This window comes from Gopherus flavomarginatus, chromosome 8 (genome assembly GCF_025201925.1).
Source record: "Gopherus flavomarginatus isolate rGopFla2 chromosome 8, rGopFla2.mat.asm, whole genome shotgun sequence".
Taxonomy (NCBI): domain Eukaryota; kingdom Metazoa; phylum Chordata; order Testudines; family Testudinidae; genus Gopherus; species Gopherus flavomarginatus.
This window is the reverse complement of record NC_066624.1, coordinates 115,199,717-115,223,012: the sequence shown is the minus strand read 5'-3', so window position 1 is coordinate 115,223,012 and position 23,296 is coordinate 115,199,717. Positions and strand designations below refer to the sequence as shown.

At 42.3% G+C, this 23,296-nt stretch overlaps 1 protein-coding gene across 29 annotated transcripts in view; it reads right to left on the bottom strand.

Annotated features, from left to right (window-relative positions):
• Positions 1-23,296, bottom strand: part of DLG1 (discs large MAGUK scaffold protein 1) — a 443,566-nt gene that overhangs the window by 16,424 nt on the left and 403,846 nt on the right. For 17 of the 29 annotated variants that reach the window (XM_050963879.1, XM_050963878.1, XM_050963880.1 and 14 more), the window contains 4 exons: positions 11,128-11,178; positions 6,815-6,916; positions 6,360-6,532; positions 3,628-3,737 (listed from right to left, as the gene is read on the bottom strand). In XM_050963879.1, coding sequence (XP_050819836.1) covers positions 3,628-3,737; positions 6,360-6,532; positions 6,815-6,916; positions 11,128-11,178 — 436 coding nt within the window. Of the gene's footprint in view, positions 1-3,627; positions 3,738-6,359; positions 6,533-6,814; positions 6,917-11,127; positions 11,179-21,704; positions 21,741-23,296 lie in introns of all 29 variants that reach the window. The other 12 variants (XM_050963881.1, XM_050963891.1, XM_050963882.1 and 9 more) reach the window with 1 other exon arrangement.

Below are 23,296 nucleotides of genomic sequence, written 5' to 3'. Positions count from 1 at the left end.
ACTCATTGTAGCTAAATTAGCCCCCATCAAATTGTATGTATAGTTGGGGTTATTTTTTCCAATGTGCATTACTTTACATTTATCCACATTAAATTTCATTTGCCATTTTGTTGCCCAATCACTTAGTTTTGTGAGATCTTTTTGAAGTTCTTCAGTGTCTGCTTTGGTCTTAACTATTTTGAGCAGTTTAGTATCATCTGCAAACTTTGCCACTTCACTGTTTACTCCTTTCTCCAGATCATTTATGAATAAGTTGAATAGGACTGGTCCTAGGACTGACCCTTGGGGAATACCATTAGTTACCCCTCTCCATTCTGAGAATTTACCATTTATTCCTACCCTTTGTTCCCTGTCTTTTAACCATTTCTCAATCCATGAAAGGACCTTCCCTTTTATCCCATGACAGTTTAATTTATGTAAGAGCCTTTGGTGATGGACCTTGTCAAAGGCATTCTGGAAATCTAAGTACACTACGTCCACTGGATCCCCCTGGTCCACGTTTGCTGACCTCTTCAATGAACTCTAATGATTAGTAAGACACGATTTCCCTTTACAGAAACCATGTTGACTACTGCTCAACAGTTCATGTTTTTCTATGTGTCTGACAGTTTTATTCTTAACTATTGTTTCGATTAATTTGCCCAATACCGACGTTAGACTTACCGGTCTGTAATTGCCGGGATCACCTGTAGAGCCCTTTTTCAATATTGGTGTTACATTAGCTAACTTCCAGTCATTGGGTACAGAAGCCGATTTAAAGGACAGGTTACAAACCTTAGTTAAGAGTTCCGCAACTTCACATTTGAGTTCTTTCAGAACTCTTGGGTGAATGCCATGTGGTCCCGGTGACTTGATAATGTTGAGTTTACCAATTAATTCCAAAACCTCCTCTAGTGACACTTCAATCTGTGACAGTTCCTCAGATTTGTCACCTACAAAAGCCAGCTCAGGTTTGGGAATCTCCCTAACATCCTCAGCTGTGAAGACTGAAGCAAAGAATCCATTTAGTTTCTCTGCAATAACTTTATCATCTTTAAGCACTCCTTTTGTATCTCAATCAACAAGGGGCCCCACTGGTTGCTTAGCAGGCTTCTTGTTTCTGATGTACTTAAAAACATTTTGTTATTACCTTTGGAATTTTTGGCTAGCCATTCTTCAAACTCCTCTTTGGCTTTTCTTATTACATGCTTGCACTTAATTTGGCAGTGTTTATGCTCCTTTCCATTTGCCTCACTAGGATTTGACTTCCACTTTTTAAAAGATGCCTTTTTATCTCTCACTGCTTCTTTTACACGGTTGTTAAGCCACGGTGGCTCTTTTTTGGTTCTTTTACTGTGTTTTTTAATTTGGGGTATACATTGAAGTTGGGCCTCTATTATGGTGTCATTAAAAAGCGCCCATGCAGCTTGCAGGGATTTCACTTTAGTCATTGTACCTTTTAACTTTTGTTTAACTAACCCCCTCATTTCTGCATAGTTCCCCCTTTTGAAATTAAATGCCACAGTGTTGGGCTGTTGAGATGTTCTTCCCACCACCACCACATCTCACCACAGGGATGTTGAATGCTATTGTATTATGGTCGCTATTTCCAAGCGGTCCTGTTATAGTTACCTCTTGGACCAACTCCTGTGCTCCACTCAGGATTAAATCTAGAGTTGCCACTCCCCTTGTGGGTTCCCGTGGCAGCTGCTCCATGCAGCAGTCATTTAAAGTATCAAGAAATTTTGTCTCTGCATTTTGTCCTGAAGTGAAATGTTACAAGTAATATGGAGACAATTGAAATCCCCCACTATTATTGAGTTCTTAATTTTGATAGCCTCTCTAATTGCCTTAGTCCTGCAGTTCTGTGTCACTATCAGGACTTGTTAGCAAAACATGATTTTAACAATTACTCCAGACTCGCAGACTTTACATACAAGCTTCCCCATGAGGATAGAACCCAGTGAGTGGGGTGTGGAGAGGAACAAAGTTAATCCTCTCAATACTTATCTACTAACTAGCTAGCTAACAACTATCTCATACTCACTAGTACTAAACTCTAAACAAGAAATTAGCCAAGGCATGCTCAAGGCAGACATACTAGGGTTCCATCTCAGGCTGAAGGGTTGAGAAGGAACTAAGGGCAGTTCACCTGTGCAGGCCTATAAAGTCTGCGAGTCTGGGTTCTTAGGCAGTGTGCGGCACACGGAGGTATAGGACACATGTATGGGCCAAATTGATTCTAACAGAAAATCTCTAATCAAGAGCTTGAGAAGTGCATGCGCACATGAAGGGACTAAAGTGGAGCACTCCTAGATACACTACTCAAAGAAGAAAAGATGGTTCCTGTCTCACTGAAGTAGTCTCATCCTCCAGTGTGAAAATGTCCCTGGAAGGATTGGGCTAGAGAAGAGAGGGTGACTGGGGGAAAGGGAGAAAGATATCCTCCAGGGAAGTGTAAATGTCCATAGCTTCTGGTGTTTGGGGTGTTCTAATGAATGGGGCTGACAATTCTGATGTGTCCCAAAAGACTGCAGTTGGGTGGTCCTTTGAGGGATGGGCCAGTACCGCCAAAGAGTCAGGTCCTGCACTCTTTGATGGAGCCCGCAGATATCAGTCCTTGTGCTTAGGAGTCGGAGCCACCAATGGATCCTTTTTCTTTTGCATTTTACTCTCTGACTGGGGGTTTTCAGTGTTCCTGAGCCCTAAGGATCTACATGCGAAGGCTCACCTGACCAGCTCAGGGAGGGATCTCGTCTTTTATGAACAGATCTGGATGGAGATCTGTCCTTGTGACTGTGGGAGTGCAGCCTACTTTCACTGGAAGCATTGCATGAGGAGTCCTTCGGCTTAGCAGCAGTAGTCTCTGCTCACAAGCTTGTGCTTGGAGGGGTGCTGTTTGTCTCTTGGGGCCAAAGTAGAGTGTAAGCATTCTGCCCTGCATCAGAGTGTGGTCTCGGCCTTTTCCATAATGGGTTTCCTCAGTTGAAGCTCACGAGATTTGCATGTTCATGGAGGAAACAATCGATCAATGCTGCACTTTGTAGATACCCAAATGGTAGAGGTGTTCGCTGGTCACAGTGAAGGAGTAAGAGCAAGAGAGACGCTTCCTGAAACCCAGGACACTGGGCATAGTCCCAGACCCTGGGCAGGGACTCCCCAGTATGGGGAAAGAATGATACTAACTATACTATATTAAGTCAAACTATTTACTATATCTATTTATAGGCTATAAAGAAAAAACTGGAGAAATCTGTGGACACAGGGATTCTGATTCAGGTCATGCAGCTGTAAGGAGGAACTGGGGAGAATTTTGCTTGCACTGGCACCTATGCCCTCAGTGTGGAGCATGAGAACTACTGTGCATGTTTGGGCCAACGGATGCGGCTTGTTAGAATTTCCAGTCTCTGGTGGATGGCAAGCATGAGTACCCATCTGTGGAATACATACAGGAAGCAGGAATCAAAGAACCACCCAGCCTTAAAAGTCCCCTTTGGAATTCAATATAGAAAGTTACATACACAAAACAATAACATTTTTTAAAAGTGGGTTTTATATTATCTTTCAAATGATTTACAGATATTTTTTTTTAAAAACCCTTCTCTGTCTTTGAAACAAGTGAGCTTCAAGTACATTGTTTTTACTCACATGATGTTTTCCACTGATTTGGGTTTAATAAAAATGGAGATTGGGTACAGCTGGGCTATCTGCAACCTCTTGATCGCATTGCCAGAAACATCAAGAATACAGTGTTTCCCCTAAAGCAGAAGGGTGTGGGGGGAGGGAAAAAAGTAAAGTCCTCAAGTTACACACACGCATATTACATACAATTTAGAAGTGAAAGCCTGGCCCCAATTAAATCAGTGGGAGTTTTTCCCACTGACGTCAATGGAATCAGGATTTCACCACCCTAAGAGTTTCCAATTGCAGTCAAATTTATTTCAGTAGTACCCACTGATTAAAAGAATTATATCTAAGGATAAGGCACTATTCCAATCAAAACTCCGGCCTTTAGAGTTGTGTTGGCCTTAACTAGTCCTAATTAATATGGGTTGTTAATACTTTGTTTTATAACTGGAAGTGACACTGGCCTGTACAATGCCCTATTTTTCACATATCTGTCACATATGTAATGCAGTGTCACTGTTTCAAGAAATTACCCTGTCTTTTAATATTGGTTGGGGATTTTCTTCTCTAGGTTTTAGATGTACTAGAGGATTGCATATTTTGTTCCTTCAAAGCATACAAGGCTTAGTGAATAGCACATACCAGGTGCTTCTTGCATTCATCCATTCCTCCCACAAACTCCACATGTCGGCCACCTTTCTCCCTCTATTTTAGGGAAGTTTGTTCCAGTGTAATCACCTTCACTGCTAAAATTTGTGCCTTATTTCTAATCTGAATTTGTCTTCAATTTCCAGTCATTAATTCTTGTTATGCCTTTCTCCACTAGAATAAATAGCCCTTTAGTACCTGAGATTTTCTTCCCAGGAAGGCATTAATACACTAATCAAGTCAACTCTCAATTTTCTTTTGCATTAGCTAAACAAATGTAGCACTTTAAATCTCACACAGTAAGGTTTTTTTGCAGCTCCTGAATAATTTCTGTGTTTTCTTTCCGTACACACTCAAATTTTTCGGCATTCTTTTTGGAATGTGAACACCAGAACTGTATGCAGTACTCCAGTACTGCTCTCTCCTATTCTGTATACAGAGGTGAAATCACTTCCCTACTCTTGCTCACAATGCTCCTGTGTTTATAGATCCAAAGATTGGATTAGCTTGTTTTGCTACAGCATTGTATTGGAAGCTTACATTGAGTTGTTTAAGCAGCAAAGAGTCCTGTGGCACCTTATAGACTAACAGATGTTTTGGAGCATGAGCTTTCGTGGGTGAATACCCACTTCGTCAGATGCATGTAGTGGAAATTTCCAGGGGCAGGTATATATGTGCAGGCAAGCTAGAGATAATGAGGTAGTTCAAGCAGGGAGGATAAGGCCCTGTTCCAGCAGTTGAGGTGTGATCCCTAAATCCTTTTCATGCATTTGGCTGTATTAAAATGCATTTTATTTGCATGGATGCAGGTTACCAAGCACTTAGAATCATAGAATATCAGGGTTGGAAAGGACCTCAGGAGGTCATCTAGTCCAACCCCCTGCTCAAAGCAGGAATAATCTCCAGACAGTTTTTTACCCCAGATCTCTAAATGGCCCCCTCAAGGATTGAACTCACAACCCTGGGTTTAGCAGGCCAATGCTCAAACCACTGAGCTATCCCTCCCCTCAATTACTGCCATGTCTTCATCATTATTTACCATGCCATCAATCTCTGTATCATCTGCAAATTTTACCTGAATTGATTTTATATTTATTTGCAGTGAAAAATATTGAATAATGTCAAGCCTATCACCAGTCTTTGTGGAACTCCACTAGGAACACCTTCATTCGATGACAGCTGCCCTCTGACTACTATTTTTTGAAATCTGTCAGCTAGTTCTTAATCCAGCTACTGCGGACTTTATTGAAATTGTATAGTGCTTAAGTTTTTAATCAGAATGTCATGCAGTACTAAGTCAAGTGCCTTTCAAAACTCTACAGTTACCTTTATCAACCAAACCTGCAGAATGCAAGTTTGAAGAAGATGGACTACGTCTTGCTTTTTCGTATTTATTAGAGATGGATTACCAAGTGTTGGGAGTGTGTTACTGATAGCACTGTAGGCAATATGAACATTGAAAGGAATGCAGAGGTCTTTCTCTTTAACTTCTTATTTCCATTCTTTTAAGGTTTTGGGTGGATGAGGTGTGTCCTGATGTAACTTTAACTGTAACTAAATGCACTTTTTGTTTGTGAATAGACAAGATCTTAATAATATGAGACATCACTATATCACTCTGTTAAATCCTTGCTAGAGAAAATAGATTTTTGTGTGTGAAGGAGCAAGGTTTTTCTATTAAAATAGTGGATAGAATTGGTTGTATAAAGATATAAATTATAGCATTCCTATTCCCTGTTTAATCAGGAGAGTCCTGTGGCACCCTATAGACTAACAGACATATTGAAGCATGAGCTTTTGAGGGTAAATACCCACTTCGTCTTGCATCCAACGAAGTGGGTATTCACCCACGAAAGCTCATGCTCCAATACGTCTGTTAGTCTATAAAGTGCAACAGGATTCTTTGCTGCTTTTACAGATCCAGACTAACATGGCTACCCCTTTGATACTTGATCCTATTCTCTGTTTATAATTCTAAGTATTTATGCTATTTATTATGCATGTTCAGAGGAGAATGGTATATAAATGAAGACCTACCCATATATCTGTGAAACTTAAAAATATCATTTCAAAAAATGGAAGTCACACACTGGCACTAGATTTACCTTTTCTGCTACTTCCCGCACTGACTGGACACTTGTTCCATAAAGGTGATTGTTGTACTGGCCAGCCTCAATGAATTTGTGATCCTGAATATCCTTCTCCATTTGCTCTCGAGAGGTGACAAAGTGGTAATCCCGGCCATCCACTTCATAATCTCGTTTTGGTCTGGTAGTATCTTTAAAGATAAGCAGAGCTCTTTAAGCAGAAAACTACAACTTTTACCACAAATTAAATGTTTTCTACAATCCCTGAAAGCAAATATTTCCAGAGAATGTCTTCCATTTATAGTGTAAAATTGTTAAATGAGAAATGGATACAAATTTAACACTTAAAGAATTTTAGGAGGTAAAGACATATCACAATATAAAAATTATTGAGCTTCAACACAGAGAGGTCACAGAAGGACTATGACAGCACTTATTTGATTAAATTCACTATGGTATTTGCTGGGACTTACGTGGAACACATGATCCAAATTTGTCTGGAAATTCTGAGATTAAATCATCATTTATTCTGTCTTTCATGGGTCCCAAAACAATCACTGGCCGAGTGTAATTGACTGTCAAAGATAGATTGGTAATATTTCTTCATTATAGTCTGATCATTAAAACACCTTCAAATTTCACCAAAACAAGCTTTATTATAATTGTGATTATACATTACAGTTATATTATATTATACCATTAAGATAAAGGAGTACTTGTGGCACCTTAGAGACTAACAAATTTATTAAGATACAGTTGAAACGGACAACATTCCTGGTGAGAGAAATTATTGAAGGTTGTAGGCCAATCTATACTCCTGGGGGAATTCTGTGTCACTGTGTGTGTGCAGAATTCATGTCCTCTGCAGATTTCTTTGTTTCCACACAGAAAAATGACTTTCTGACAGGGTAGCAAAAGGAAGCTGCAAGAACAGTCATGCACCACTCCCAAGCAGCACAGGTACATCGTTTCAGGCAGCTGGCAGAGAGATAAGTCACCGCAGGGTTGGGGACACCCCAACCAGTGGCTCCTACCTTGAGCCAGGCTGGAGGAAGAAGAGGACTTCCTCTTCCTCTGCAAGGAATTGCTTGGGCTGTGTCAGACCCACCCACAGAAACCTCTCCAAGCTGCAGAAAGCTCAGCATCCTCCCTTGCTTCCTGATCGCATAGCTTCTCAGCTGTGGGGGAGGGGGTCACTGTACAGGGAGCTGCTCCCCCATCCACCCAACCCCCATGCATCTGGACTTCCAATATCCAGACACCCTCGCCAAGCCTCACCTGGTACATCCAGAACCCCTCTAGCCCTTCATACCCAAATGCCACCCCACGGAACCTCAACTGCTGCATCTAGAGCCCCCTTGCACCCAGATCCCCTACCACCCAATCCCCACCCCTGCACCCAGACCAACCCCTGCTGATCTCCCTGCACTCAATCTGCCACCCTGAGGACCCTACCCCCTACACCACCGAGCCCCCACATGCATAAGCCACACCGCTGAACCCAAATAGCTGCACCCAGACCCCCCACCCCACCAAGCCCCACTTCCCCAGCACCCAGGCCCCCCACTGATCCCCAATCACCTTCACCTGGAAACTACTGCAGAGTCCCATTGCCCCTGCACCTGGACCCCACTAATGAGCCTCTGTGCATCCAGATCCCCCCATACCTAGATGCCACACTCAGCTGCCTGCACACATTGTCGCACACAGATTCCTTTCACCTCACACCTGGATCCCCCCACACTGAGCCCTTCCACACTTGGTCGTGCTTGGTTGAGCCTGCATGCTCCACACCTGGTGCATCTGGCACAGAGCCCTAGGGTGTTTCCAGGGCAAGCCCAGGCCTTGTGCTGTGTCAGGGTCGGGTGAAGCCACACCGCTGAATCCATGTCCTGGGGACGGGGGGGGGGAAGGAGAAGCTGCAGGATCTTTTTTATTATTTTTTATTTATTAACAAATAAAACTAGCAGAATTTTAAAATATTATGCATAGAATTTTTAATTTTTTGACACAGAATGTCCTCAGGAGTAAATCTATATTGAAGTTGACATGAGCTGCTGAGTGCTCCACATCTTGGAAAAATTGATTACTTATTTACGTGCTAAAGGGCAAGATTTCAAAAGAGCTCATCATCCAACAGCTACATTTATGAATCTAAATATAGTTGCTATATTTTCAGACTTGCTATTCTGAGAACAATGGGACCTGCAGGATGCTGAGTCTGATACGATATTAAATCTGCATGTAATATCTCTGGGGACCAAATTGTATTACGTGTATGAATGTTTTATATATGCAACTCTGGGGTGGCGGGGAGAGTTGCCACAGCTCTACTAGGAACTATGACCAGTGCGAGGTGATTAAAGTGAATCACTTAGGTCTTAAGTACCTCCAGAGAGGTACCATTCCCTGAGGAGGGTTGCATATACTGGTTCAAACTGGATTTTGCAGACACCAACAGATAAAGAAAGGGCTTTTGATTTAAAGCCAGATTTAAACTGACTCAGTGCCTTCTTTCTGATACAGCAAATGGACAGGACCTTCTTGTCCAAGGGCCCTCAACTCCTGTGGAAGGCTTGGAAAGACTTTGGCCTATTGGGGCCTTATAAGAGAGATGGGTAACCTCTTGTAAGCTTTTAGCATGTGTATCAGAACTTCCTTTTGAAAAAAAAATGTTCTCTCCAATAATTTTACCCTAACAATAAAGGTTCTTGCTTAGAAAGAGCTGTGTAGTAACTTGTAACTGCTAGCAATGCCCTCAGAGAGAGAAAACAAAGCATAGGTCCTGGCCTACAGGCAAACTGGCTTGCTGGGAATATTTCAGTGTAAGGCATTGGTCTCCACACAAGAGAGGTAATGGCTGGGAGTAATGCCTGACCAACCCGATTGTCTTCTATGATGTGATAACAGGCTCTGTGGATATGGGGAAAGCAGTGGATGTGATATATCTTGACTTTAGTAAAGCTTTTGATATGGTCTCCCACAGTATTCTTGACAGCAAGTTAAAAAGTATGGATTGGATGAATGCACTATAGGATGGATAGAAAGCTGGCTAGATTGTCGGGCTCAACAGACAGTGATCAAGGGCTCAATGTCTAGTTGGCAGCCGGTATCAAGTGGCGTACCCCAGAGGTCGGTCCTGTGGCTGGTTTTGTTCAACATCTTTATTAAAAAGCGACAAAGAGTTCTGTGGCACCTTATAGACTAACAGATGTGTTGGAGCATTAGCTTTCGTGGGTGAATACCCACTTCTTCGGATGCACGTGTATTCACCCACAAAAGCTTATGCTCCAATATGTCTGTTAGTCTATAATGTGCCACAGGACTCTTTGTCACTTTTTACAGATCCTGATTAACACAACTACTCCTCTGATCTTTATTAAAGATTTGGATGATGGGATTCACTGCACTCTCAGCAAGTTTGCAGATGACACTAAGCTGAGTGGAGAGGTAGATAAGCTGGAGGGTAGAGATAAGGTCCAGAGTGACCTAGACAAATTGGAGGATTGGGCCAAAAGAAATCCGACGAGGTTCAACAAGGACAAGTGCAGAGTCCTGCACTTAGGAAGGAAGAATCCCATGCACTGCTACAGACTAGGGACCGAATGGCTAGGCAGCAGTTCTGCAGAGAAGGACCTACGGGTTACAGTGGATGAGAAGCTGGATATGTGTCAACAGTGTGCCCTTGTTGCCAAGAAGGGTAACGCTATTTTGGGCTGTATAAGTAGGGGCATTGTCAGCAGATCGAGGGACATGATAATTCCCCTTCATTCGATATTGATGAGGCCTCATCTGGAGTATTGTGTCCAGTTTTGGTCCCCCTACTGAAGAAGAGATGTGGAAAATTGGAGAGAGTTCAGGGGAGGGCAATGAAAATGACTAGGGGGCTGGGCATATGTTTTATGAGGAGAGGCTGAGGGAACTGGGGTTATTTAGTCTGAAGAAGAGAAGAGTGAGTGGGCATTTGATAGCAGCCTTCAACTACCTGAAGGGGGGGTTCCAAAGAGGATGGAGCTCGGCTGTTCTCAGTGGTTGCATATGACAGAAGACGCAGCAATGGTCTCAAGTTGCAGCGGGGGAGGTTTGGGTTGGATATTAGGAAAAACTATTTCACTAGGAGGGTGGTAAAGCACTAGAATGTGTTACCTAGGGAGGTGGTGGAATCTCCATCCTTAGAGGCTTTTAAGGCCTGGCTTGGCTGGGATGATTTAGTTGCTATTGGTTCTGCTTTGAGCAGAAGATTGGACTAGATGGCCTCCTAAGGTCTCTTCCAACCCTAATATTCTATGATAGGAAGATATTAGAGTATTTACAAACAAGTAATCTAGCTCTATGATCTGACAGGATTCAAATTCATATATAACTCTTAAAAATAAATTATTCCTGTGTAAAGTCAGTGGTGTATAGATATTACTAGGGACTGGCATTCATTAGTATTAATGGCATTATAACGTATGTACCGGAATAATATTTTAATTCATGTACTGTATAATAGATTTTTAGGGTGTTAAGTGTAATGTCAGTGTCTAGAGACACTTGGAACATTTTGTCTGGTGGCACCTTAAAGACCAACAGATTTATTTGGGCATAAGCTTTCGTGGGTCTGAAGAAGTGGGTTTTTTACTCATGAAAGCTTATGCCCAAATAAATCTGTTAGTCTTTAAGATGCCACCGGTCTCCTTGTTGTTTTTGTGGATACAGACTAACACGACTACATCCTGATACTTGGAACTTTTTGATATCTTAATAAATGTATTTTTTTTTTAAATTTAATAGGTTCTACAACCTTCTTGTTGGCTGACTGGTTCATAAGACAAGACGTATTCTTCTTGGCCACCTAAAAATTTAAACACATAGGTAAGGAAATTTGCTGAAGTGGAAAGTAGCTTTTGTTTTAAAAAAATTGGCATACATGTAGAAAACTTTAGTCCTTTAATGAAAGAAAATTAGATCAGACAATCCTCAGCAAAATAAGTCATGATTATACTGATGAAGGAAGTTCTCTAAAGAGTGATACATGAGAAAATCACAAATATAAGTCAAACAAAAATTTCATTATAAAATGGACATACCTGTTTTATTAAATACATAAAGTGTAAATAACCTTAGTTACAGCATGAAGATTTTTATGGGAAATGTTAGCATGTTTAATTTACATCAAGCATGAGATAAGGGAAGTTTTAGGCACTATTAAATGCTCTTGCAAATGTTTTACTGAACACAATGCATGCATGCTGTCATTCACTGCTAGACGCAGAAGCACTTGCATTGAGATCCTTTCCATACTAGACAGACAATATTTAGACTGCAGATTTTCTTGTTTTACATTTAAACAAAAAATGCCCCAAACTTGTATGACTGTCTTAAGCTGTTGCATAAGCTTTTTTATAAATTGATATTTAGCCAAAATAGCTGTATACAATACAGTTCTCAATTAAAAAAAGGCATTTTTATACTGTATATGCAAAATAATGCTTAACAACACATTTTATTTATGACAAAGGAATTTTAAATTTGAACTTGGAAAGATGTAAATACTGAGACAGTTCTCAGCTCCGGAAAGCACATCAGCAGTGAATGAGAAAAAACATAACTTAATATTGACCTTCAATAGCTGCAAGCATTTAAATGTCAAATGCAAGCATACTTCAGCTGCCATCACTGCACTATTAAAGAGTTTAGTGTTCAACATGATGAAAATCTTTCATAATAAGATTTTATTAAAATCTATTAATCATGTCAACTAATTGAAAGACTATAAAATTAAAAATTCAAAAGCTAGCAATTCAGATTATACAATAATTATTCTTTAAATAAGATGTCCTTTTGAATATTCAACTAAGACAACTAATAATTTGCTTGGCTAATTTTTGGAGAATTCATTGAAGTTCATTATACACATTCATGTGTAATAAGTGACCCTAATCCTGCTACAATTGTATAGCATGGATGACATCTGAAGGTCTTTCTAAATTCATATATTGCTATAAATATCCCCCACCCTCTTTTATTTCAAAGCAGAGAGCATGCTTTAAAAAAAAATTGTCATTTCAGAGGAAATGGACATTATTTACCTCTCACTGGAGGTTCTTCAAGATGTGTGGCCCTATCTGTATTCCACACATGGGTGCATATGGGCATCAGGCACCTGAGTCTGGAAATTCTAGCAAATACAGTCTGTTGGTCCACATACATGCCATAGATTTTCTTGTGCTCTGAACTGAGGGCATAAAGAGCAGAGCAGACTGACACCTGTCCAGTTCCTTTTCTTATCGCAAATCTAGATGTGATCCACAGCAGAGGGGACAGATGGTGGGTAGAGGACCACACATCTTGAAGAACCACCATTCCAGTTGTAAGTAACCAACCTCCATTTCTTCTTCAAGTGATAGCGTCTACATGTATTCTACATGTATTCATAAGTAGGCAGTATTCAAAGAGGAAATGGTGGGATGCAGATGTTATGGCTTTCTGCAAGATTGCTGTCACCACAGCTGTAGCTGTAGTAGAAGACTGGACCAAAGCAGTGTCTTGTAAAAGCTTGTAATGAGCTCCAGGTAGCTGCCCTATATTTTTCTACTAAAGGTATATCTCACAGAGATGCTGTAGAGGTTGCTTGTACTCTGGTAGAATGGGCTGTCACTAGGGCATCACTTGGGATCTCAAACAGGTGGCGAAGTATAAAAAATTTACCCCATATTTCCTGAAATTTTACCAAATAGCATCAGCTTTGCATGCTAGCTAAAATGGCAATTCTGCAGCAGATGGGAGTGTCTTGTTTTGTGGGGTGGGGGTGTGACTAAAATCCACACCTGGTATGGAGGCCATAGGGGCAGAAGGTGGAGTTTAGGGGCTGAGGGTGTGGAATAGGATCAAGAGAATTGGGAGGGGAGAGGGAGGTCCCAGCAGAGGGATGATGTTGGGGTAGACCCCCAGAGGTTGGGGTGCGAGTATAGAGGCTGGAGTTGGGTGAGCCAAGAAGGGTAGGGGACGAGCCTTAACAGATGTAATTCAGAGCCTCAAATTGGTGGATTTCTGTGCCATCCCCTCACTCCACGGTAGCATCCTCTGGTGGCCAGGCTGGCCTTCATTCCAGCTAAACGCCTGGGACTAAGCCAGCCCAGCCCTGCCTTATGCTGCCTCAGGTACTACTAGGAGATAGCAGCAAAATCCTGGGAGGCACCTGCACAGGCTGTGCAGTAAAAAAGGCCTGGCAGGGGCAACACTGTTCCCCAGGCCAACACTATAGTACCCCTTTCTCAGAACCAGCATCTCCAGAGCCAGCTCCAAGTCCTCGCATTACCCCTTCTCTATGCACAGCATGCAGAGAAACCTAGAAAGGCAGCACCACGCCTGCTGACCATCAGTAGTAGCAGCCCGAGCTCCTCTGCTGCTGCTGTTCTCTTTAGGCGGGGAAAGGAGACTTGCCTGTTCAGCACTGCCCTGCCTCTGAGGCCCCAGCAGCAGCAGAACAACCAGCCTGGGGACACTATTTTACCGAATGTGTCAGGAGAGCGTGTGTGGTGGAGGGCTTTGCCCCCTCGCCTTCCGCCCTCTCCCCCCCGGTGGCACCCTTGGCTCTCACGCCCTCTATGGGAGGGAGGGGGAGAATATGAGATAGCTGCTAGCAAAGGGTAATGCAGGCTGAAATCCATTTAGAGAGCCTCAGGGCAGATACAGCTTCACTCTCTAACTCTCTGTTATGGTAATAAAAAGTCCTGGTGTTTTTCTAATTGTTTTTGTTCTTTGCATATAAAAGGCTAGTGCTTGTCTGATGCACTCCTCACTGAAGGCTGGCAGCTTTAGAAAAAATATTGGTAAGTGGTTAGTTTGACTGATAAGAAACTCTGTAATTACTTTGGGGTGAAGGCAAAGAGAGACCTTTGCTTTATGAATAATAGTAAATGGTGGATCTGCCATGAGTGCTCCCAGCTCGCTCACCCTTCTTGTTCATGTGATAGGGCCTAGGAAGGCAACTTTCGTCCTGTGATGGGACATAGAACGGGTGGCTAATAATTCAAAAAGGTTTGGTGAGAGCTGACAGAACGAGGTTGAGGGCCCACTGAAACACTGGCCTTACCAATTGTGGAAAAGATCTAGTAAGTCCTTAAAGGAATCTAGATGTCATGGAATGAGTGAAAACAGTGTGATCCTCAACAGGAGGAGGAACAGCACTGCATGCTGCCTGATGGACCCATAGCTAACTGAGAGAGAGACCTGATATCTTAAAGGTAAGTAGGTAATCTAGGATAGCCAGGATCCCAGAGGACTCTGGAGACAACTGGTGTTGTCATGACCAAGAGGAGAAATGTTTCCATTTGGCTTAATATTTTATAGTCGAATCCTTTCTGCTCAGGTTGAGGATGGATTGAACTGCTATTGAGCATGAAAGCTGTACATCTGATGTCCATCCAACTACAGTACCAGGCCTTGAGTTGCACTGGCACCGATTTGGGATGCCTTATTGTGCCATTGTGTTAAATCAACAGATCCAGAAATGGTCAGATGTCAATGGGTGGACAGGTCAAAATTCTCAGGAAGTCTGAGAATCAGCTGGGACTTGTCCAACTGAGCTCAGTAAGGATGACCTGAGCTCTGCCATGACAGATCTTTTGCAGGACTTGTGGTATCAGAGAGATGGGATAGGAGGTCCCTCCAGGATAACAGAAGGGAGCTGCCCTTTGAGCCTCAGCCCAGAGCATTCTGGAGCAGTAAAAGAGAAGTTTTATGGGTTTTTTTGAGGCAAACAGATCCCATGACAGTGTTTTTCCCACTGGCTGAAGATGTTGAGAACAAAACTGTGAATCTTCCATTCATGGTCTGTTGAAAAATATCTGCTGAGTGTCTGCTAGGGAGTTTTAGATGCCTGGCAGATACACCGCTGAGAGTGATGTGATTTCTGATAGTCAACATCTGGAGTTGGTGTATCTCCACACAAAGAGGGAGGGATCTTGTTTAAGAAAATAAGAATGGTCCTACTGGTGAGACCAAAGGTCTATCTAGCTCAGTATCCTGTCTTCCGACAGTGGCCAGTGCCACGTGCCCCAGAGGGCATGAACGGAACAGGTAATCGTCAAGTGATCCATCCCCTATCGCTAATTCCCTGCTTCTGGCAAACAAAGGCTAGGGACACCATTCCTGCCCATCCTGGCTAATAGCCATTGATCAACCTATCCTCCATGAATTTATCCAGTTCTTTTTTGAACCCAGTTATGGTCTTGGCCTTCACAACATCCTCTGGCAAGGAGTTCCACAGGTTGACTGTGTGTTGTGTGAAGCAATACTTTCTTTTATTTGTTTTAAACTTGCTGCCTATTAATTCATTCGATGACTCACAGTTCTTGTGTTATGAGAAATGGTAAACAACGCTTCCTCATCTACTTTCTCTACACCAGTCAAGATTTTATAGACCTCAATCATATCTTCCCTTAGCTGTCTCTTTTCCAAGCTGAAAAGTCCCAGTCTTATTAATCTCTCCTCAGATGGAAGCCATTCCATACCCCTAATCATTTTTGTTGCCCTTTTCTGAGCCTTTTCCAATTCCAATATATCTTTTTTGAGATGGGGAGACCACATCTGCACACAGTATTCAAGATGTGGGCGTACTGTGGATTTATATAGAGGCAACGTGATATTTTCTGTCCTATTTTCTATCCCGTTCTTAATTATTCCCAGCATTCTGTTTGCTTTTTTGACTGCCGCTGCACATTGAGTGGATGTTTTCAGAGGATGTTCCCCCTGCTTGTTTACACAGAACACAGTTGACATGGTATCTGATATTATCTGCATGTGACAGGATTCGCTGAGCGGAAGGAATGCACTGCAAGTCCAACGGACTGCCCTTAGTTCCAGTAAGCTGATGTACATCCCAGCCTCTTAATGGGTCCAAATCCTGGTGTGGTATGATTGTTTGTAAGAGCTCCCCAACCCAATATGGAGGCATCCGACCACAGTTGCCTCTGATACAGGGATCAGGAAAGGAAATCCCATCCCAATTTTCTCCAGCTTTGTCCACCAGGTGAGAGAGACAAAAACCTTGGCTGGAACTGTTACTTTGGCACTGACATTGTCTTTTTCTGGTGAGTAGATAGATTGAAGCCAGGTCTGTAAACAGCAGAGTTGGAGCCTGGCAATTGGTGTAATGTGGATTCATGAGTCCATGTGGCCAAAGTTGGAAAGGCAAGTCCTGACAGTGGTATGAGGTTTGAGGGTGATGTGACATTCTCCACTCCAAAGTACCCCATACTTACCGTGGTGATGTAATGATGATATGTTTTATACAAAATATGCCTTGTGAGGTATCATTCTCAAAGTCTCGATCTGCTAAACATGAATATCTTGTTGGATTGTACGTGTTGTCATTGTATACAAAGCTGTAAAGTTTTGCTATGCATGTGTTACTGAAACATGTTGTGAAGTTGGAAACACCCACAACTAGCCTTTCAGATATAACAGTGAAGAAGCTAGACAGTGCTAATAGCCAATCAGCAAAGATAGTGGACCTTGGAAGAGCATATCCTCAGACAGCCTGTGGATAATAGCTGCTATGACTCAGCAATGCATGCAAGAGCATGTGGCCAGACCGTATGACACTGAACTCCATTTTGGTACCTGTAGTTTTCCACAAAGGGGCTGGGAACTTGGCTTAGAACAAAGGGGAGAGTCTTGCCATATGGAAAGACTATAAAAGATGGGGCATGACATCATTTCAGAGGTTCAATCCCCACACAAGAGAACACCTGGAAACACCTGAGGATCAAAGACTGAATTGAGGGAAGGGCTGATTCCAGGCTAAAGTGATTTCTAGTCTGTGTATGGCAGCTTGGGGAACTGCTTGTATCATCAGTCAGGGTGAGATATTGCTGATTCAAATCCTATCTAGTATATTAGGCTTAGATTGGAGTTTTGTTTATTTGCTAGGTAATCTACTTTGATCTGTTTGCTGTCACTTATAATCACCTAATCAACTACAGAAAGATAGATTTTAACTTGTTTTGTTTTATCTTAACCAGTGTGTTTTTGAATGAAGTGTTTGGGAAAAATCTCAGCTCAGTTAACAAAGGTGTTGTGCATATTCCTCTCCATGTCAAGGGAGGGCTGAACTGGGTAATAAATTCATACTGGTCAGGTTTTTGACCAGGACAGTACAGCTCTGGGGTCCTAGGCTGGGGAGCTGGGGGTATTAGAAAGGGTAATAACCTCTCTATTGTTGATTCATGCAGTGGCTGGCCAAAGCCTGCATGTAACTGCAGCTGGGGATGTCCCTGCCTGTGTGACTGCTGGTGGGAGTATGGGACTGGGAGTGGTCTGCAGCTTGTAACAGCAGCACACTGTGAGAGGGAACCCAGGCTGGTGAGTCAGAGGGCTCAGTGGTACCCCAATTCCAGGTTGCACTCTGGGAGTGACTCATCATCATGATAAATATGGGGTGCTTTGGAGTGCAGAATGTCAAAGTGATGTGTTTTATTAGATTGCTCATGATGTGGCATCTCTCAGTGGGAAGATAGGCTCTTGCTGCAGTCAAATCCAAGGTTGCTCCTATGAAGTCTAAGGTCCTCCGGGGGCTCAGAGTAGACTTTTTGTAGCTGATGGAAATTCCCAGGGAAGATGGAGTAGGAATGCTGTTGCTGACTAGCCTTCTGCGATGGACCTGCCTGTCAGAAGCCAGTTACTGAGATACAGAAAGCCAGTAAAACTATTTCATTTCATCCAAGCTGCTACTACTGAAAGGACATTTGTGAAGACTCTGGGTGATGCAGCTAGTGTGAATGGAAGGACCCTGAATTCAAAGTGGTCCTGCCCAATGAGGAATCTAAGAAACTTTCTGTGGGAAAGGTGAATATCTGAAAATGAACATCCTTCACCTTGAGGGCTGCAAACCAAGTGCACTCTTCCAGAGAGGGGATTATTGATGCCAGTGTGACCATTTTCAGATGAATACATTCAGCTGGTGTAAGTCGAGAATCAGTCTCCATTCATTGGATTTTCTTTGGGACTAAGAAATACGGCAAGTAGAATCCAGTCCCCTGATACTGAGGAGGAATTGGTTCTAAAGCCTCTTTCTGAAGAAGAGAGATTTCCTCATGAGAGTGGTCCCCGAGAAGGTGGTTTGTGGTGGGGAGGCAAGACAAACTTGATTGCACAGCTTTGGTGGTTATGATGTCTAGTACCCACCTGCCTATAGTTATTTCTGTCCAGTTGAGAGCAAAGTGGTAAGGTGACCACCAAAGGCAGGGGAAGTAATGAGGCAGGGCATCAATGTCAGCATGCAGTCCTCAATCGTATAATTTAAAGAACCCTTTGAATATTGGGTGGTGGTTGTAAAGGTAAAAGAAGCCGTCTATCTGGGTCTTTGAGTCCTTTGCTTCTTACATGGAGGTTCACGTGAGCATTAGGACACCTAAGGAGGAGGTCTGGGTCTATATTGTTGCTTATGATGTTTCCTCCTTGGGGCCGGGGTGTAAATGTCCAGGGAGTGTAAGGCTGTTCCAGAGTCTTTTAGAGTGTGCAAAGATTTCTCAGTCTTTGCATTAAAAAGGTTAGACTCACCAAGGAAAGGTGCTTGATGGTATTCTGGACATCCCTGGGGAACGCTGAAGATTGCAACCATAACTCCTTAGGACTACAGCTGTGGTGATGGCTCTAGAGACAGTATCAGCTGTGTCAGCTGCCTCTTGAAGTGATGTTTTGGTCATCAGCCTGTCTTTGACAACGAGGGCTTGGAACTGGGCCCTGTCTTGCTAAGAAAGTTTACCTTAAACTCTGTACATTTGGCATAATTAAGGAAATCATATTTTGCATCATTGCTTGGTAGTCGGCAGCTCTGAATTAGAGACCAGCTGAAGAGAATATCTTCCCACCCAAAAGGAAGAGGCATTTAGTGACCTTATCAGTTGTGGGATTCTTGGAATACTGAGCCCTGGACTTCTCTGTTGCTGATTGCACAGGAGTTGGGTGCTGGATGGGTAAATATGGAGTTGGGAGCTGGATGGGTAAATATGGACTCAGCCCTGTTTGCTGGTACAAAATACCATTTCTCAGCTTTCTTTGGGGTAGGGCAACAAAAGGCAGGTGTGTGCCACATTGATCTGGTGAATTTCAGGATGGCTTGATTAACTGGAAGGGCCACCTTTGAAAGGCCAGAGGGCTGGAAGGTATCCAATAGACCTTGCTATGTGTCTTGAATCTCTCTGTGATGTATCTGCAGCTTAGCTGCTACCCTCTGCAACAACTCCTGGTACAGTTTGTGAACATTAGGTGGACAGTGGGATGAAGGGGCAACTGGTTCATCCAGTGAGGAGGATGACTTACCAGTCAGACCTGGCCTGATGTCTTCTTCCTCAACAAATTCTGATGGAGCCAGTTGTTACTGGTTAGGAGAGGAGGGCCTGTCTGATTCCTGCATACATCCCAGGTCTCTGTTGTATGGATCCTACAAGCCCCAATAAGACAAGTAGAGATCATCCAGAGGGAGGAACCAATGGCATCGGGTACTAGCAGTCCCTTGGAAAATCATATTTGGAAGGAGGTGGGAGATTCCAATACCTTCTTTGATCTCCGACCAGCCTTGCTCCCCTTTTGGGGGTGGGTGGAGGAGTTTCATCAGGAGCGTCACATTCACTTGACAAGATGATAGGCATCTGTTCTACCGGCAGCACAGATGGAACCAGTGGGAGGATGTTAGTTATAAACATCATAGTGGCTGATATTCCTGCCCTCAGGGTGGTTTCCCTGGATGCAGGGATCTCTCTACAAAGAGCTGGATCTGATAGCAAGGGAGACTGTGGGCAGGGCAAAGTGAAGATACCCTCCAACGAAGTGAAGGTTTCAGTCCTCCTTGGTTAGGGTGATCAGACAGCAAATGTGAAAAATCGGGGTGGGGGTAATAGGAACCTATATAAGAAAAAGACCCCAAAATCAGGACTGTCCCTATAAAATCGGGACATCTGGTTACCCTATCCTTGGTACCTGGGGGGGCTCCTGAGGAAGGTATCAGTGGATCAAAGTCATCCATAGGTCTAGTGTTTAGGGGATTCTGCATGGAGAATGTTGGATGGGATCCCAGCATTGAAATCCCGGACAGATGAATTAGGTTCCACTCCTTAGGTTTGTAGGATGGATCCAAAGCCAGAACCGATAACATCAGATTCTTCTTCTTTCATGCCTTTCATTCTTGGATAGAAGATTTAGGACTCACTGACTTTGACCGAGATGGAGAAAGATCCTCTCTCAGAGACATATCTGGACAGAAATATGACTATGTTCATGTCCCCTACTCTCGTGAGAGTTTGCTAAGCTTAAGAGTTTTTGCCTAGACTCTGGAGCCTGTGCTAGAGGGGCACTGCTCATTATTTGAGGCTGTTGTATGGGGTGGAGATGGAGTGTCTCCCTGGCCTGAATGTGAATGGGGTTTCATAGGCTTCTCCATGAGGTGCATCCATAGACGGAACTCTCCTCCCTCCTGAGTTCAGAGAGGGAAAGAATGGCAGATACTGCACTTTGTGGCAATATCCCAAGGCAATAAAAGCAGCACCACTGGTCATCTCTGATGGAGAAGGAATGGGAACAGGGGAGACAGTTCTTGAACCCTGGAACTTTTGGCATAATCCCCCTTCAGAAGGAGAAGCATCCCGAAGTGAGGAGTAACTGTAAATTATAAAATATTAAAATACTAATTACTAAACTATTTACAAATTGTATTATTGTTTCACAAAAAAGGAATATTGAAATGGACATGGGATTCCAACTCAGGTCATGTGGCACTAATGAGGAAGTGGAGAGACATTGATTCGCACTGCTCCTTTATGTCCTCAATTTGGAGCACAAAGAGAACAACTGCGCATGTGTGGATTCTGCTTGGTCGAATTTCTGAACTCAGGGGCATAGATACCCACGTGTGGAATACACATAGGGACCATCACTTGAAGAAGAACTGTCCTTTAATTTAGATTATTTACTTTGTGGTCTGAGTCTATTATAGCAATAGATGAATGCATATCAATTTGAAATTTTTTCTTAATAGTTAAGATAAAAAACATGCAACTTGGAAAACTAAACACCTCAAAAAGTAACTCACGCAAATGGATTTAGAGAAAGACAGTATATACTTTCAGAACCTCTTTTAGGCTTGAGAGAGAAACAAAGTCACTCAACTATCAACTCAGCTATGAGGGACTCAAGCTAATATGTAATCAAATACTTTTTGAAAAAAATCACTTTCCTATAAAGTCAAAAATCAGTTAAGCAAAACATTAAACAGAAACAGCAGTAGCAAATATAAACAACCCCATTGGTTGAGGGCAAAAAGTATATATTGTCAATACTGTTGAACACTTTAGAAAAACAGATATTAACAGAATGGACCTTTTGAACAACCATACTCATCTGTAATCAAGATAACTTTCATATTAGACAGCAGTAAGAAGAAATTAAAGAGGTAACTTTAATAAAAATAATTATTGCTTAGAATTACACATTCTGCCAAGAAATTCAACAGAACATTTATAATGTGCATAGAGTTTTTGCCAATGAAGAATAAAGCCCACATATCATCACCTATAATGAATCACCTATCATAAAGACAAAACAGAAGCACTGATGAGTCTATGAGTCTATGAGTGACTGGAAAACTTAAGAAAACAGCAGCTTTCAAGAGACACTGTCCGGTTAATAAAACCCAGTTTTTAAAGCGTAAATTTACTTATGTGGCTAACATTACCAATCAGTTAACTTTTCTTCATCCTTGCTGTTTCTGTTTTGTGTTACTCTGTTTCTACAATACAAAGACTAGTCAGTTTCACTTTTGTTAATAGCTTCTTATCAATTTCACTGTCATTTTCTCAAGAGTGCAGCAATATCAAGGTTGCAAACCAGAGAATACGTGTTTGCTTAAAATATTTTCTATTAATGATATTCCTATTAGTAACATTTAGTTTTGTGCCAGAATTGACTTGGCAGTGTCTGTTTAAAAGGATGCAAAGCTCCCAAACTCATTTACCTGTTCTTGACTCATTTCTCCACCTTCTGTCCAAACTCTATAACAACAGTTCCTAAAATACCTTTCAGGAATTTATACTTGGCAAACAGACAACAGGTGGTGAGCCCTGGCTCAAACTCACAATGCTAAGGTATGCCTGTCTGTTACCTGGTTCTTCAGCTCTACCATTTTCCTGTATGTTTCATCTATCTGTTCTATTGTACACTATGTCTTGATCCCGCAAATCACTGTGTTTGGGACACTCCTGAGACTGCTTGGAGGCTTAGTAATTTTGTTGAGGGAAGGGTGGGGGAGGGGTCTGTCTACATGAAGTAAATTGCAGGATCGAAGCCCTGAATAGTAATCACTTTGGGAAAGGGATTATCTTTTTAACACAACTTTGTACAGTGCGTAGCACAATGGGACCCTAAATCCCTGTCTGGGCCTTAAGGTGCTACTGTAATAAAAACAACAATACTTCAACTCAGTCTAGTCTTTAAAAGTATCATACAATTAGAATGACACAGTCCAGGGGTTTCATTTAACAACATTAATTCTGGTGCTAAATACTAGTCATCCATTGTATAGCCTTTGAAGACAACTCAAAAAAAGCAGCCCTATTTGACAAAACTACTAACTAAAAGCCTGAAGAGAAGGAGAAATGAACACTAACTTACCCTCGTTTTCATTAAAGCTATTTACATATCACACTTTTAAAAAAACAAGTACTTCATATTTAAACATGCAATTACGCCCTGAATTTATCAGCTTACATTGTTAGTACAAAACTTACTAAGTGCTTGTCTACAGAAGGAAGTTGCACCGGTTTAACCAACGGTGAAATTTTAAACTGATTTAGTTAAACTAGTACAAAAGAACAAGTGGACCGTCTCACTTCAGTTTAAACCAGGCTGATTTTGATTCAGTTTAAGTCAATTAGTCACTCATATCAAAATAAGAATGTCTACAAGGGGTTCAC